The sequence below is a fragment of the Beta vulgaris genome, chromosome 4, assembly GCF_026745355.1.
Source record: "Beta vulgaris subsp. vulgaris cultivar EL10 chromosome 4, EL10.2, whole genome shotgun sequence".
In the NCBI taxonomy this organism is placed as follows: domain Eukaryota; kingdom Viridiplantae; phylum Streptophyta; class Magnoliopsida; order Caryophyllales; family Amaranthaceae; genus Beta; species Beta vulgaris.
This window is the reverse complement of record NC_079205.1, coordinates 610,038-624,649: the sequence shown is the minus strand read 5'-3', so window position 1 is coordinate 624,649 and position 14,612 is coordinate 610,038. Positions and strand designations below refer to the sequence as shown.

Here is a 14,612-nt window from a genome sequence, read left to right as displayed (position 1 = left end):
CAGGGGACAAGCTGAAATTGAACAGGGTGCTGTGGTGCGAGACAGCAGTGGAGATGTGATAATGGCGCTGTCTGATTATACAATTAATGTCGATTTATGGCATCTATTTATACTCCTCCTTCGAGAAAACGCGTTTTACGGACTAAACGCCGAACCGCTCGGGCTGCCCGGGCAAAATCCGCCCGCCCGGGCGGGATTTCACTTTTCCAAAGCTGCTTGCGCGCCCGACATAAAGTGCCAGGGCGAAATCCGCCCGACCTGACCGGGCGAGATGCAAGACGAAACAGTTTCGTCAGTTCTTCGTAAAACAGTCATAACTTTCTCTTTTCTCAGCGGAATTGGGCATTTGACCTATCGTTGGAAAGCTCTCGGAACAAGTTATCACCTCCAATTTGAATCACCTCAAACCATTTATATATTGAGAGATATGTACATTCAAAGTCAGCCTTATGCCCCATATGACGTTTTCCCTTTACGCAACCTCACCTCCACACCCATACACCTCCATGAGCTCCATATGATGTCATATACCCAACATTAAATGGGTTCAACTCAAATTTGTGATTTATGGTGCTGATTAGCTTCTTTTAAAAGTTTTCTACGCTAATGTTGGATAGTTTCTCAGTTGTTCCTGTGGAGTGTCAAGTGTGGCCTATGCTTAATTTTGGTTTTGAGTTGATCTTGGCTTGTAAATGTGTTGCATTTTTACTCTCTTAGTTCTTTTCATTTCCATGCTTAAAATGGTTTCTTTGTTTATGCGAGCTTGAACTCACCACTTTCATAAACAATAACTATACCCATAAATTTGTTCAAGTCATTGATTTGATGATATACCTTGTGGAGTAAAGTTTTAAGTTCCTTGGTTCTTAGTGTATACTGTATCAGCTTACTATATGTCTATGTAGGTGCCTGCTTTACTGTAAGTTTTGTCAGGTCAGCTTGCAGATGGTTGTGCTGTCATAGGTGAAAATGCGAAAGCTCTCATACACTGATACACATAACACACTGATGGAACTTGCTAATATCTTGACTGAGATGGTTTTTTGACTGTCATAGGTGAAAATGTGTTTTTGACTGAGGTGATGAGACAGTGTCACTATGGTTTATATCTTGACTGAGATGGTTTGCTAATATACGACGACGTGTTGAGGCTCACATAGCTCTATATTCCTAGCAAATATCCATGTGATCTTTTGTAAGACAACAATGGCCAAAATTGCCATTCTACTTGAACATATGTTGTTGTTTATCATGTTTAAATGTCTTAGTTTTTCCTAACTTGCTTATGCTAATGCTTAGCATTTATTTTTCCTAAAATATTTTTGCTGCCAATCGCGCACTGTCCAACAACTCGTTTGGGTAATAGTCATCACCCAAGATAATCAGAATTTTTTTTTCTTGTTATGTGAGTTATATAGTTATGTAGCTCCACATATTTCAGTTTCAACAGAGCATTTTTCAAGTTGAAGCTAATTTTAGTCTTGGGTGTTTGAGACACCACAACTGTCAATATCTTCTCAAAATAATATTGCTCTCACATACATTGTACCACAAGGAACTGAGCGCCTTCACAAGCTACAACACTTTCTTGTATATCAAAATTTTGGCATAAACGCGGTATTAGTAAAGATACACGAGGGGTCGAGCACAGGGTGTTGGACAATCTCATGGAGCTACAAAAGCTCGCGTTTGTGGATAGAATGGTTTGTCAAAGCTAACGCAATTAAGAAAGTTAGCTATTGTAAATTTGAGGAGTGACTATACAGAAAGTTATGTACGGGATTCGAGAATATGAGAGGGTGACCGACCATTGAGCTTACACATGAAAACTAATGAACAAGTTCTTGATTTGTCTCATATCTACTTTCCTCTGGAATTTTTCGAGCGTCTTTATTCGAGAATATGAGAGTGGGACAACCATTGAGCTATCAAAATTAGAATTCAAAGAGAGAAGCATCAAGTCAAGCCAGAATGGTACAGAACATACTAATCATAAATTATAAGCTTCAAGATATCCAGAATAGGATTATAAAAGAAACATTTTCTACAATCCCGCAAAAAAGATGTGATAACTATCTTTCATTCTTTTGTGCACACTGAGCAACATGTGAAAACTGAAGCATAAAATGAGCATTACAGTACTTTCAACAGCTGCACCTCGAAAATCAAGGGCTCGTTCACATGAGACTGAAGGCTACGTCGAGGGCCAAACTGCAAGGAGCAACCATGATAAGATACAAGAAAATAATATACATGAAAAGGATTTAAGCACATTAAGTATATATAAAGGGTAAAACGGCAAACATATAACAGGGTCCACTCCATTTAGGAGAAAAGACAACCTCCTCTGGGGTGGGTTTCAAGTTTTCATTTACATATCCCATAGATGGTGGAATCAAGGCTCTTCGCTTTCCTGAAAAAGTTCAGCGACGCATGATCCAGTCAGTGGATCAAGAAAGATATGCCAAAAGAAAAAGAAAAAACATGAATAATGTGCAACAAAATCAAACCAAAAAGCAAGAAAGCGAAAGTGAAAAGAGGGGGAAATCTAGATGTTACATCAAGAAAAAGAAAAGTATCAGATCCTTAGATAAACATTTATACAGCTTAAAAAAGAAAAGATAGCACATAGCATCTACAGACGCAGAAGAAAACCGAATTACCAACCTAAGAAAATTCACATAAACCAGCAAGGACTAGGTTCGTAAATTTTTACTGTGGCACCTTGATATTATTTCACCTGGAAGGCTGGAACTTTTCCCTAATTTTTTCTTCGAACAAGATCCTAACGAACAAGGCGCCTAAAGTTCAACCAGCAGCATCTCCTCCCTCTCCTCTCCTAAATCTCAGTCCTCCAATGTCCTAGATGCCCCACAGACCCTCAACATAAACTCTTGTGAAGAACCGTCTTTTCTTTTCTCCCCTTGAATTAAGTAGCGTCCCCACAACCCTTCTCCCGTTCTCCGTCTCTCAGCTAGCAGTAGAAGATCAAAATCAAGCAATGCAAAGAACGGGGAGGATGAAATAACATAAATGACGTGGAAAAAAAAAACCATGTTTAGACTAAGGTACATACTTCTTTCAGACACATCTTGAGCAGATCTAAATAGATTTTGAGTTGTAATTTCTTACCAAAAGAAAGGCAGACTTTTTACAGCAACCAACCTAAAGCTTAAGGCAGTTTCAAATTAGTCATCTGCAATGTCAGACACTTTAAGATGTGCTCAATGTCCCACCTCTCAGATTTCTCTAATCAGGTATGTTGCTATCAAGACTTGGACCTAACCAAAGTTATTACTGCCAATATGTCACATGCTATACTAGCTAACCAAGTTCAGTTTCCAATAAGTTCAACAAAGTTTATACAAGTTCAAATATATTTATAGAAAGGTCAAATAACAGTTTTTCAGGTGAAAAGAATGGAGTCACAATAATACAAAAACCGGACAAGCTATTTGATTATGAGGTGCTCAGCCAATAATACAAAAGCCAAATAAAACAAACATACATCTTCCTAAAAAAGATGTGTCCAAAGAGATAAATGTCAATCAGAATTTACCTCCGACTTTCATGCCAACTAATACATCCTTCAGGCCTTTTATGATCTGTTGAAGGACAAAACAAATCAATCACTTGTGCTGTTACACATCTACAATATAACAAATTATCCTTTTAAAGGGAACACACTATGACCAAAGAGATATTTATGCAACCAATGAAGCAAACTCTTTAAGCATCAAGAAGCACCATACAGTACCATTACCCTAATACTTCCTTGATTCCATATTAGTTGCAACACTTTACTTTTTAGGAAGTTCCAAATTAGTTGCAACATTACTTTATTTGGTAATAGATTCTCTATTTCTCTCTCCTCGTCATATAGGTCCCTCTTTTATTTGTCTCCATCACTCTCCATTTCAAATGCACTCCTTGAATCCCCCCCCCCCTCATGTTGCAACTTATATGGAATGGACGAAGTACCTCCCAAGATGTTGTTGAGTGTCGACTTTGAAGGGGTAGGTAGATATGGATGTGTTTCATTGAACAAACACTTCATTGGAAAGGCATCGAATGCTTATTACTCCACAAAGATTGTATAGAACCGGGAAATTCTATAAGACGGCTAGTTAATACCTTACAATGTGCTGTGTGCATGCCCACATGCCAAAGCATCAAAATAAGAGTGTGTGCATGCCCACATGCCAAAGCATCAAAATAAGAGATAGGAGTACTATTAAGGGAAACATCTCTTAGATACTACTTACATAACAAGCAAAAAAAATTCAGAGAATTACATTATTTCAGAGAACCATATCCTTTATTTCTAGAACTCTATTTACAAATTACACAGGTTATTTACCTGTGACTCATCCAGTGGAAGCGTAACAGGAGTGGCTTCTCCAGTAAATTGATCTACTGTGCTGAATTATAAGCATCAAACACGGTGAATCTGGGCACAAACTGGTGCTTTGCACAGTCATGGGAAAAAGAAGTGACATAATAGATCATAGGTTCCACAACTTGATAAAGAATAAGGTTGGGAGAGAGAGAGAGAGATTATGAATAACAATTATGGGAATCAAGAATTCAAATTTTATTGAAGAACTATACATGATGGATTTATGTCATGATTTCTTCCATCTCTTATAAAATATCTAGACAATATTTACTATTTTGTGCTAGGTCCATATTGACTTCCTATACTCCTTAACACTTTGTTTAGATAGCAATATAGGAGGGAAAGGAAGAGGAAGGGAAAGAAAGGGAGGGAGGGAGGAGATGAAGCTTCATTTTCCCTCCAAATCACTTCAATTTAAGGGGGTGTTTGGTATCATGTTTTTTCAAAAAAGAAACGGAATCAAATAACAAAATCCGTTTCTACTTGTTTGGTTAGTGTGTAAAGTAACAATTACCGTTACTTGAGGGAAACGCATCCCCCCAAGTTGTTTCCACTCAAAAACCTAAGGAAACAAATAACGTTTCACTCCTCAAACAAGAGGAAAAGGAGTGGGTTATATTTCTTTCTATTCCATTAGGATACCAAACAACTAATAAGGGTAACACTTATTATTACCCTTTCCCCTCCTTATCAAAATCCTTTCCATTCCGTTTACGGTATTCATACCAAACACCCCCTAAGAAGGATGATGTTTATTAAAGAGGGAGGGAAATGGATCCTTCCCCTTCCTTACCTCAATCCCTTATCCAAACAAGGGAACTTGATCCACTCCTTCTTTTCCTTCCCTTTCTCTCCGTTTCCTCCTATCCAAACAAAGTGTAAAAGTAAAATGAGATGCAGTTAAGAAAGTTAGAACTTCTACGTACCCCAAAATGACAAACAAGCACACAACGACTTGCACTTGCATCCATGAGAAAAGATAATCTATGTCCAACATAAGTGTTTACTGAAGGAAAATTGCTCATTACACTATATTACTGGCTGTATATCACCATTCTGATACTCAAAGAGATGCATAACCCAGCCCTTCCCTTTTCTTATTGATTTGAGAAAAGCAGGGGAGAAAAGGTCGGGAGGAGAAAGTACCAATCGGGGTGGGGGAGACATGAATTGAAATTCACACATACCTGTAAACAAAATATCCATTTGATCGCCGACAAACATAATTAAATACTACTACATCTCCTTCATTAGCTGCTTGTCCCTCTCCATCGACTATATCTGAAACAGACCATATTAAAGTATTAAATTCAGAACTTCCATGGTGGACCATGCACTAAAGACGATATCTCTCTTGGTAAAGACTTAAACATGGGTATTTCTTGCTAAATAATAAGTCAAGGCAATGTATAGGAGTTGCAGCTCTGCTGATGGTTAAGTTGATAGAAATAGTCCTTTTCATCTTGAACTCAGTCCTATACACCCTTCTTTCTCTTAGACACAAACTTCAGAAATAATTTTACTCAGTAATGAAAGCACACTAGATGAGCAGCACAAAAATTACTCTCGAGAAGGTATAGACATTTTGACTGAAGAGCAAGGCATTTGGTACAACAAGCCAACAAACCATAGACCTATTTTTCTAGAAGTATGGAAGCAATTTCTTCAGCCAGTAAATTTTCAGTATGAACAAACTTCACATATATTGTATAATCCACACAAAACAGGAACATATGCTAGACTAGCAACCTTGCAAGATAAAATAGCGTGATGTCATATAATAAAAGTACCTTGAACCTTTATGCCACCAGGAAGCTTCCTGGTACTGGATACTTCAAAAACCAAATGTCATTTACACAAGAGATGAGGTAAGTAGAACGCCAGTAATAATAATAAACACACACTAAAATTAGTGTATTACCGAATTATCTCAGGCTCCTCCATCTGAGGTATTGGCGCACCAAGTGCAAGATCTCCATTAGACAAGATAGGTACAAATCCTGTAAAAAGCAACAACCTTCTTGAAAGGCTTCTAACAGTCTGAGAAGCAAATTTGGCAACAGAGTAATTTGCAGCAACAATGATTTTCCTCGTATCGGCACTGTATCAGATAATAGGAGACTATAAGTTAGCTTGCATAACAGTAGAATCATACAAGAAATCTCCATATAGTTGTTTCAACAAATAAAATGGCCACCTTACTTAAAACCTTATGATTTCAACAAAGTTATGTTAAAGAATCCAACCTGGAAAGATGTTTTCAAAAGAGCATCTGTCAAAATAAGCATTAAAGGCTCTAATTGTTAAGAGAGATAGTCTGGCAGCAAATGAGTAATCCTCCTAACCAACCTTACCTCTACCGAACTTGCTTAGAAACCAATCTCGAATGCAGGAGTCTTCTAAGAACCCAAGTTTGTGTATAAACAACACAAATCATTTGCTTGAGGCATAGACTCCAAAGAGCTCACTCCCACAACAACAACAACAAAAAGGGAACAGGAGCACGATTTATAAATGTGTCTGCTCTCTGTCACCCTCCCCTTCTAGGCTTCTACCACATCCCCCGAAATCAAAAATTCAGAAATGAACTCCCTGTACTTAACATCCATCATAAATTTCCCAATGTGTAGAGTAACCTTTGCACAACAAAAATAGCTACAATGATGCCCACAATTACAACTACATTATTGCCATCCAAAGCAATACTTATTTTCTCCTACTCTACTTATTTTCTGATGCATCCAAGTTCTATTACTTCCACAAAATATTCAATTCAATCATAATGGTCATGCCCCAATAATCCACAATCTTGTAGGAGTACTAAAATCAAGCAAAAAAAAAGACAGCCTTTTCCATGGAATCTAAAAGCTGACATAATTTCCCAAAAAAATAACTTTAAAAAGATGCTCATGTAACATCATATAATCATATACTAACCTGATGTTTTTCATTCAATCCATCATAAAATTGCTTCTTAGAGATAACTCCATGTTGCAAACAATATTCAACTAGGCAAAAATTTAACAAAAAGCTATAGATGTTGAACATCAAAAATTCAAAATCAGCCCATGAAATCAAAATCACTAAAACCCTAAATTTCCTAATAAATTTCAATATAAGACTAACCAATACAATATTCTATACAATTGGCAATTAAATGGCCTAACAACATATGAAAAAGGATTCATTGAAATCGAATAAATATAGTAGCGTACCTTTGTTGCAATGAAGCGCGGGAACGTGAAATCACGAATTGCGGCAAAGAGGCAGAAGTGACTGCCATTGTTGAGCAGCAGAGATGTGGAGCTATAAGCCTCAAGTATAATACAAGATGATGACTTGATGAATGGATGACTATAACTAACTATATCGGCAAATTAACTATATTATATAAAACTTTACTATATAAAAAGTCATTATATTATATAAAAACTGACTATATTAAATGAAAAATAACTATATCATATAATTTCGATATACAATAATGAGTTATTGTAAACTAGGTCCATTCAAGTTTTTTTTGATCTATTTTATTGCATTTTTGCGATACTTTAAATTTCACACTTGTCAACCGACATTAATGCAAAGTTTGATGATTAACATTTTTGTTGGTGTATTATGAAATAATATAGATGTTCGATAATTTTTTAAATATAATTTGACATAAATTTAACACTTAACAATGGTAGAATTCTGAAATGTCTTTTTATATTAAGCAAGAGAATTATTGACATGAAAAATCATGAGAATGGAAAAGTTCATGTGAAGTAGAAAACACCAGAGTTGTTTGATTGCGTAAATTTAGGAAAGTCTTACCGACTTAATTCCCTCTAAGAAAAACTCAAACTCTCATAAAAATTTTACTTAACATTAAAACATTTTGGAAACTTATACTTGCTACATTCAACCGATCGACTACTTTAATAAAATCTACAGTTTTATATACTATATTGGCTATAAATTTTTTAATCCAGCTTGCATTGATCAATTTGATTATTAGAATCACAACTCAATAATGATCGAGCCATGTTGCACTTACCTTAAACTATTAGAATAAGCGGTTTAATTTTAATATAAAATTAACTCAATCCCAGTTTGTCTCACTCTAACCTACCACTACCCTTGGACATCTTGCACTACCAACCTAGTCGTCCCTTCTATGCTCCTTCCCTTGTTTCACTTTGAATTTCGAACTACATATAACAGACAAATTTAAAAATTAACTTGGGCGTCTCATCGAATGGATTAAAGAATGTGAGAATTGACTATATTAAACTAGTCACTGGATATATTAAACTAGTCACTAGATTCATAAAGGTGGTTTGTTCTCTTCTTAACGTTTTGCTTGAAACATTTCTTATTTTTAAATTAAAAGTAGACGGTCTCTTACCAGAGCAGTTGTATGTGTGTTAATGGTTACTATCACTGTTGATTATAAGGATATGAATCATAAGATGCTAAACCCCTCAAAAGATTCTCTAAACGAAATGTATTTGCTTAGGTTGAAATTGTAATTTTTTGGTACATAGGCAATTATTTTGAAGACATGTGAGCACAAACTTTGTCGACTTACTATAAGTTTCGAAATATGAATTGTGTTGATTACTTGTATTAAATAAAGTGTCATGTGTTTAATCATGCATTAGTCAACTTAATCTTGCTAGTAAATAATTTACCAGCACAAATTGCAAATATATTGGTAGGGGTGGGTGAGGAGGAAAATGTTGCAATAGGGGATTGATGTATGGTATAGTTTGAGAGGGGATAAGGGTAAATTTTATATTCGACGTTAGATATATTTGACTTATTGCAACTATGTCATATAAACACTTAATCCAAATCGATTAAGAAAATATTTTAGAGAAGTATAAGTTTGAACTTTATGAAGAAAGATATCAAGTTATGTAAACTTTATGTCGAGTTTACTAGTTATGATTTATTATCCCGTTTTTAATCTAACAGTTATTTGGATAGGTGGAAAATCCTCAATTTGAACGAATACATCCTATAAGCTGATAAATTAAGTTGCTTATTAAACTTGCACAAGTTACTTGACTCATTCTTTTGTTAACCCGTTTATCAAACAAACACATACATAAAATGAAGCAAATTATACATGATAAAAGAACATGTGACATATTATATACATGTTATGCATACACATTTCAGGCTCAATCTCAAATGAACAAAATATAATAACCAAAGAACATAACTTTAATTAAACTTAGAAAAAAAAAACTTTATACTATTACCAAGCACGTTAAACAATACTCATAATAATTTAGTTGATAAACAAGTTTTCGTATTAGTTCAATTAAATCAACCCACAAATTAAAATAAACTCATAACCTAACCATGAATTTCATTCATTTACGTCAAATTCAAGTAAAGCTATTTGATAATGACCCTTCTTTTCTCAACCTCTACCTATACATAGGGCGTGTTCGGCAACAGTAGATGTGGTGAAAGCTTTTGATTGTGAGAGTAGTTGTTAGCTGTGTTGGTAACTGTCCAATTAGCAGTATAAGATATTGATGTTCGGTAAAAAAAGTTGTTAAAGTAGCTGTTTACAAATAACTAGTTAAAAATTGAAACAAAACTTTAGTATATAATTTATACACCACAAAACGCTAGCTTCTGACAAACGTTACTTAAACACTATTTGTACGACTAAAAGCTACTTAAATTAATACCTTGCCAAATACTATCATTTTTTCTAATTAGTATTTTAACTGAATCAAGATATTAAAAGCTATCTAAAAAACTTATGTCGAACACGTCCTTATTCTCCATCTCCTTCAATGAAATATACTTGACAAATTCCTTTTCTCCCTAACAAGTTTAGAAAAATTCCATTCAAAAAAACAAACACCATCTTAGAATTACCCCACATTATAGTGCATATGACCCAATCATGCACATCCACGTCACCCAATTGCATCACTCAAATTATTTTTTGTTACCCACACACCTCACTTCCTTTCCAACTAATCAACCATTTCAAAAAAAATCACACCCCAAAAATAAATAAAAGAAAAATTAAATCTTCTCCGAGATTTCATAAGCTTCACACTCAAATAGAAGGATCTAGAAACCCTAAAACACTCCTTATATAATTCACTCCCTCACATTTCAATTTCCGCCTCTCTATACTCCTTAAACCCTAAACTTCCATTTCTTCTTCTTCATTTTCTCTCTCCATTTTCGATCTCGAGGTTTGAGAAAAAGTAGAAATCACAACAATGGCGGAAGCTGAAACGTTTGCCTTCCAGGCTGAGATTAACCAGCTTCTTAGTCTTATTATCAACACTTTCTACAGCAACAAGGAGATCTTTCTTCGTGAACTTATCAGTAACTCTTCCGATGTATGTTTTCTATCTTTTTTTGTCCATTTTTTTATGTTTTATGTTTTTGTTGAAATTTTGATGCGTCATTTTAGAATTTGTTGTTCTTTGCGGGTTTTCGATGATCTGGATTTAGGTTTTGTTGTTGATTTGTGAGTTATTGTTTGATTTTTGACTTGATCCTGCTTTTTGAGATGTTAAACTTGTGGATTTATGTTGATCTATGTGCATTTCTTATATATTATAATCTAGAGATTAGTTATCTTTTCTAATGTCGATTAAACGGAATTTTGTTTGAATTTCTAAGTTGATCTAATTATGTGATATACATAGTAGCTAAGATTGAAGTTCAATTGTCAAATTAGAAAGTATTTGAATTGATAAGCTATGTAGTATACACAGTAACGACAGATCTTAATTATTGTATTGACAAAGGTTTTCACTCAAGGTTGTGATATTAATTATTAATTTTTAGCTTACCATACTATCATGATATAAGTTAATTAAATCGTTTGCATAAGCTATGCCGATTTTGGAAGGCAGTATGTTGTTGGTTCATATTGGCGCTTAATGATAGAATGGATGCTGAGCGTAAATGGAGTTGCTATGTTTGCTATATATGGTTGCAATTGTCAAGCACACGTATTTTCTTTGCGCCTATGTCTGTATATTGCCGTGATTACGCTTCATATGCTGCATTTCTGTATTTAATAAATGTTGTGTAGACTGTCTTGTCAACACAGTAGAATGATATTGATATTTGAATAGTATCTTCTTTGGAGTTTATATGTTTTAAAATTGACGTCGTATGTGAATTTTATCAACCATGTTTCTGGAATGCTTGAATGAGTGTATATCTGGTTGCTTACATTACATGTAGACTGAAGGATCAAGCAATTGATTTTATAGTAATGAATGTTCATCTAATGAATTATATATCTTCTTAGGCCTTGGATAAAATCCGTTTTGAGGGTTTGACTGACAAGAGCAAGCTCGAAGCTCAGCCAGAACTCTTTATCCACATCGTGCCAGACAAGACCAACAACTCACTGACAATCATTGACAGTGGTATTGGGATGACCAAGGCTGGTGAGTTTTTAATTAATTTGTTTAGTAACATTCTTTCTTAGTTAATTTGGCTTTGTTTAGTGTTGATTATCATCCATCCTGATTGGTTATCTCTGCGTGCAGATTTGGTGAACAACTTGGGTACCATTGCAAGGTCTGGAACAAAGGAATTCATGGAAGCCTTGGCTGCTGGAGCTGATGTGAGCATGATTGGTCAGTTTGGTGTGGGTTTCTACTCTGCATACCTTGTTGCTGAGAAGGTTATTGTCACAACAAAGCACAATGACGATGAGCAGTACGTGTGGGAGTCTCAAGCTGGTGGTTCCTTCACTGTGACTAGGGACACCACTGGTGAGCCCCTTGGCAGGGGAACTAAGATGACCCTTTACCTTAAGGAGGACCAACTTGAGTACCTCGAGGAGCGTCGCCTCAAGGATCTAATCAAGAAGCACTCTGAGTTCATCAGCTACCCTATTTCTCTCTGGGTTGAGAAGACCATTGAGAAGGAGATCTCTGATGACGAGGAAGAAGAGGAGAAGAAAGATGAGGAGGGTAAGGTAGAGGATGTTGATGAGGAAAAAGAGAAAGAAGAGAAGAAGAAAAAGAAGATTAAGGAGGTCTCCAACGAATGGTCTTTGGTTAACAAGCAAAAGCCCATCTGGATGAGGAAGCCAGAAGAGATCACCAAAGAGGAGTACGCTGCATTTTACAAGAGTCTTACCAATGACTGGGAAGAGCATTTGCAAGTGAAGCACTTCTCTGTTGAGGGTCAGTTGGAGTTCAAGGCTGTCCTTTTTGTGCCCAAGAGAGCACCCTTTGATCTCTTTGACACAAAGAAGAAGCCAAACAACATCAAGCTTTATGTTCGCCGTGTTTTCATCATGGACAACTGTGAGGAATTGATCCCTGAGTACCTCAGCTTTGTCAAGGGTATTGTGGATTCTGAGGATCTCCCCCTTAACATTTCTAGAGAGACATTGCAACAAAACAAGATCTTGAAGGTGATCAGGAAGAATCTTGTAAAGAAGTGTGTTGAGCTCTTCTTTGAGATTGCTGAGAACAAGGATGATTACAACAAGTTCTACGAGGCTTTCTCAAAGAACTTGAAGTTGGGTATCCACGAGGACACCCAAAACAGGAACAAGCTCGCTGAGTTGCTTAGGTACCACTCCACCAAGAGCGGTGAAGAGATGACCAGCCTTAAGGACTATGTGACCAGAATGAAGGAGGGCCAGAATGACATCTTCTACATCACTGGTGAGACCAAGAAGGCAGTTGAGAACTCTCCCTTCCTTGAGAGACTGAAAAAGAAGGGATATGAAGTTTTGTACATGGTTGATGCTATTGATGAGTATGCTGTTGGTCAGCTCAAGGAGTTTGAGGGTAAGAAACTGGTTTCTGCCACCAAGGAGGGTCTAAAGCTTGATGAAAGTGAGGATGAGAAGAAGAAGAGCGAAGAATCAAAGGAGAAGTTTGAGGGTCTGTGCAAGGTCATGAAGGATGTCCTTGGTGACAAGGTTGAGAAGGTTGTTGTATCTGACCGCGTGGTTGATTCTCCCTGTTGTTTGGTCACTGGTGAATATGGATGGTCTGCTAACATGGAGAGGATCATGAAGGCACAAGCTTTGAGGGACTCGAGCATGGCTGGTTACATGTCTTCTAAGAAGACCATGGAGATCAACCCAGAGAACCCTATCATGGAAGAGCTGAGAAAGAGGGCTGATGCTGACAAGAACGACAAGTCCGTGAAGGATTTGGTTCTTCTCTTGCACGAGACTGCTTTGTTGACATCTGGGTTCAGCCTTGATGACCCTAACACCTTCGGCAACCGCATCCACAGAATGTTGAAGCTTGGTCTGAGCATTGATGATGATGCCGCTGGAGAAGTTGATGTTGACATGCCAGCCCTCGAGGAAGCTGATGCTGAGGAATCCAAGATGGAGGAAGTCGACTAAGCTTGATGTTTCTAGGTTGTTTCTGATTTTACTGATTAGTAGTAGTAAGTAGTTCTTTATTCGTCCTTTTTAATACACTCTCTATCCTTTTCTCCCCCTGTTTGATGTTGAGTGTGTTCTCTTTTGGAACTATGAGAATTTTTTTGAGTGGTAGTTGGGGGTTTTTTTATTTAGTTTTTGCCTAAAGACAAGTGGTTAGTGCAGTTTAATGAATCAATCTATAGCTTTATTTTGCGTATATCTTTGTGTTGCCCTCTTTTTTTCAATTTTACCATTCATTGTTGGTTGCTGGATAAAGGTGTATGCAAGTATGGAAATCTAATCTGAAAATGTTACAGCTTTAGGACCTGATGATTAAGTTAAATAAATCAAGATAACTAGATTGATGACTACAATTTATGACTGCAATTTTAGGAATGCGAAAGCGAAAGCCTATGTGGTTGCTTTCTGTAACAGGATTAACTAGCATTGAAGACTGCCTTTGCATTTGGATTTGTTGTAGATGTGAAATATGATTATTGGAGTGGAATGGATTTTCGAAATAGTAATACTTTGTGTGATTTTCTAAAAGCTATTTTACGAGTATATATGAACTTTTATTATATTGCTAAGTTTCTTTTTGCAACGCCAATTAAGTGGATCAAAATCTACCACCCATGGTGTAACAGTAAAAACTGAATGTTTTAGAAAATGATTTAAGTGGTAGAAACAATTACCCCTACTGCCTGTTGAGATCCAGTTTCACTTACAAGAGAAATCAATTTGAGAGTTCTTCAGAATAAGAGAGACAACTAGAAAAGGAAACTACCTGGCTGGGTAAAAAATAGGGTTATGGGAGAGACAGCT

General features: G+C 36.3%; 2 protein-coding genes across 3 annotated transcripts; one reads left to right on the top strand and one right to left on the bottom strand.

The window, feature by feature from the left end:
• Positions 1-1,972: 1,972 nt before the first annotated feature.
• On the bottom strand, positions 1,973-7,752 carry LOC104891885 (peptidyl-prolyl cis-trans isomerase FKBP16-1, chloroplastic). 2 transcript variants are annotated; one of them, XM_010677669.4, is made up of 8 exons: positions 7,615-7,752; positions 6,321-6,500; positions 6,190-6,224; positions 5,587-5,680; positions 4,361-4,421; positions 3,560-3,605; positions 2,343-2,413; positions 1,973-2,211 (listed from the first exon to the last, which is right to left on the bottom strand). In XM_010677669.4, the coding sequence occupies exons 1-8, from the start codon at positions 7,680-7,682 to the stop codon at positions 2,134-2,136; spliced, it is 633 nt and encodes a 210-aa protein (XP_010675971.2). In that variant the 5' UTR covers positions 7,683-7,752; the 3' UTR covers positions 1,973-2,133. The 2 variants fall into 2 exon arrangements, with proteins under 2 accessions (XP_010675971.2, XP_019104734.2); XM_019249189.3 differs by lacking the exon at positions 2,343-2,413.
• A 2,760-nt stretch (positions 7,753-10,512) lies between these two features.
• LOC104891886 (heat shock cognate protein 80) lies at positions 10,513-14,004 on the top strand. The gene is made up of 3 exons (XM_010677671.4): positions 10,513-10,764; positions 11,691-11,832; positions 11,935-14,004. Exons 1-3 carry the CDS (start codon positions 10,642-10,644, stop codon positions 13,764-13,766), a joined length of 2,097 nt encoding a protein of 698 aa, XP_010675973.1. The 5' UTR covers positions 10,513-10,641; the 3' UTR covers positions 13,767-14,004.
• The last annotated feature ends 608 nt before the right edge of the window (positions 14,005-14,612 follow it).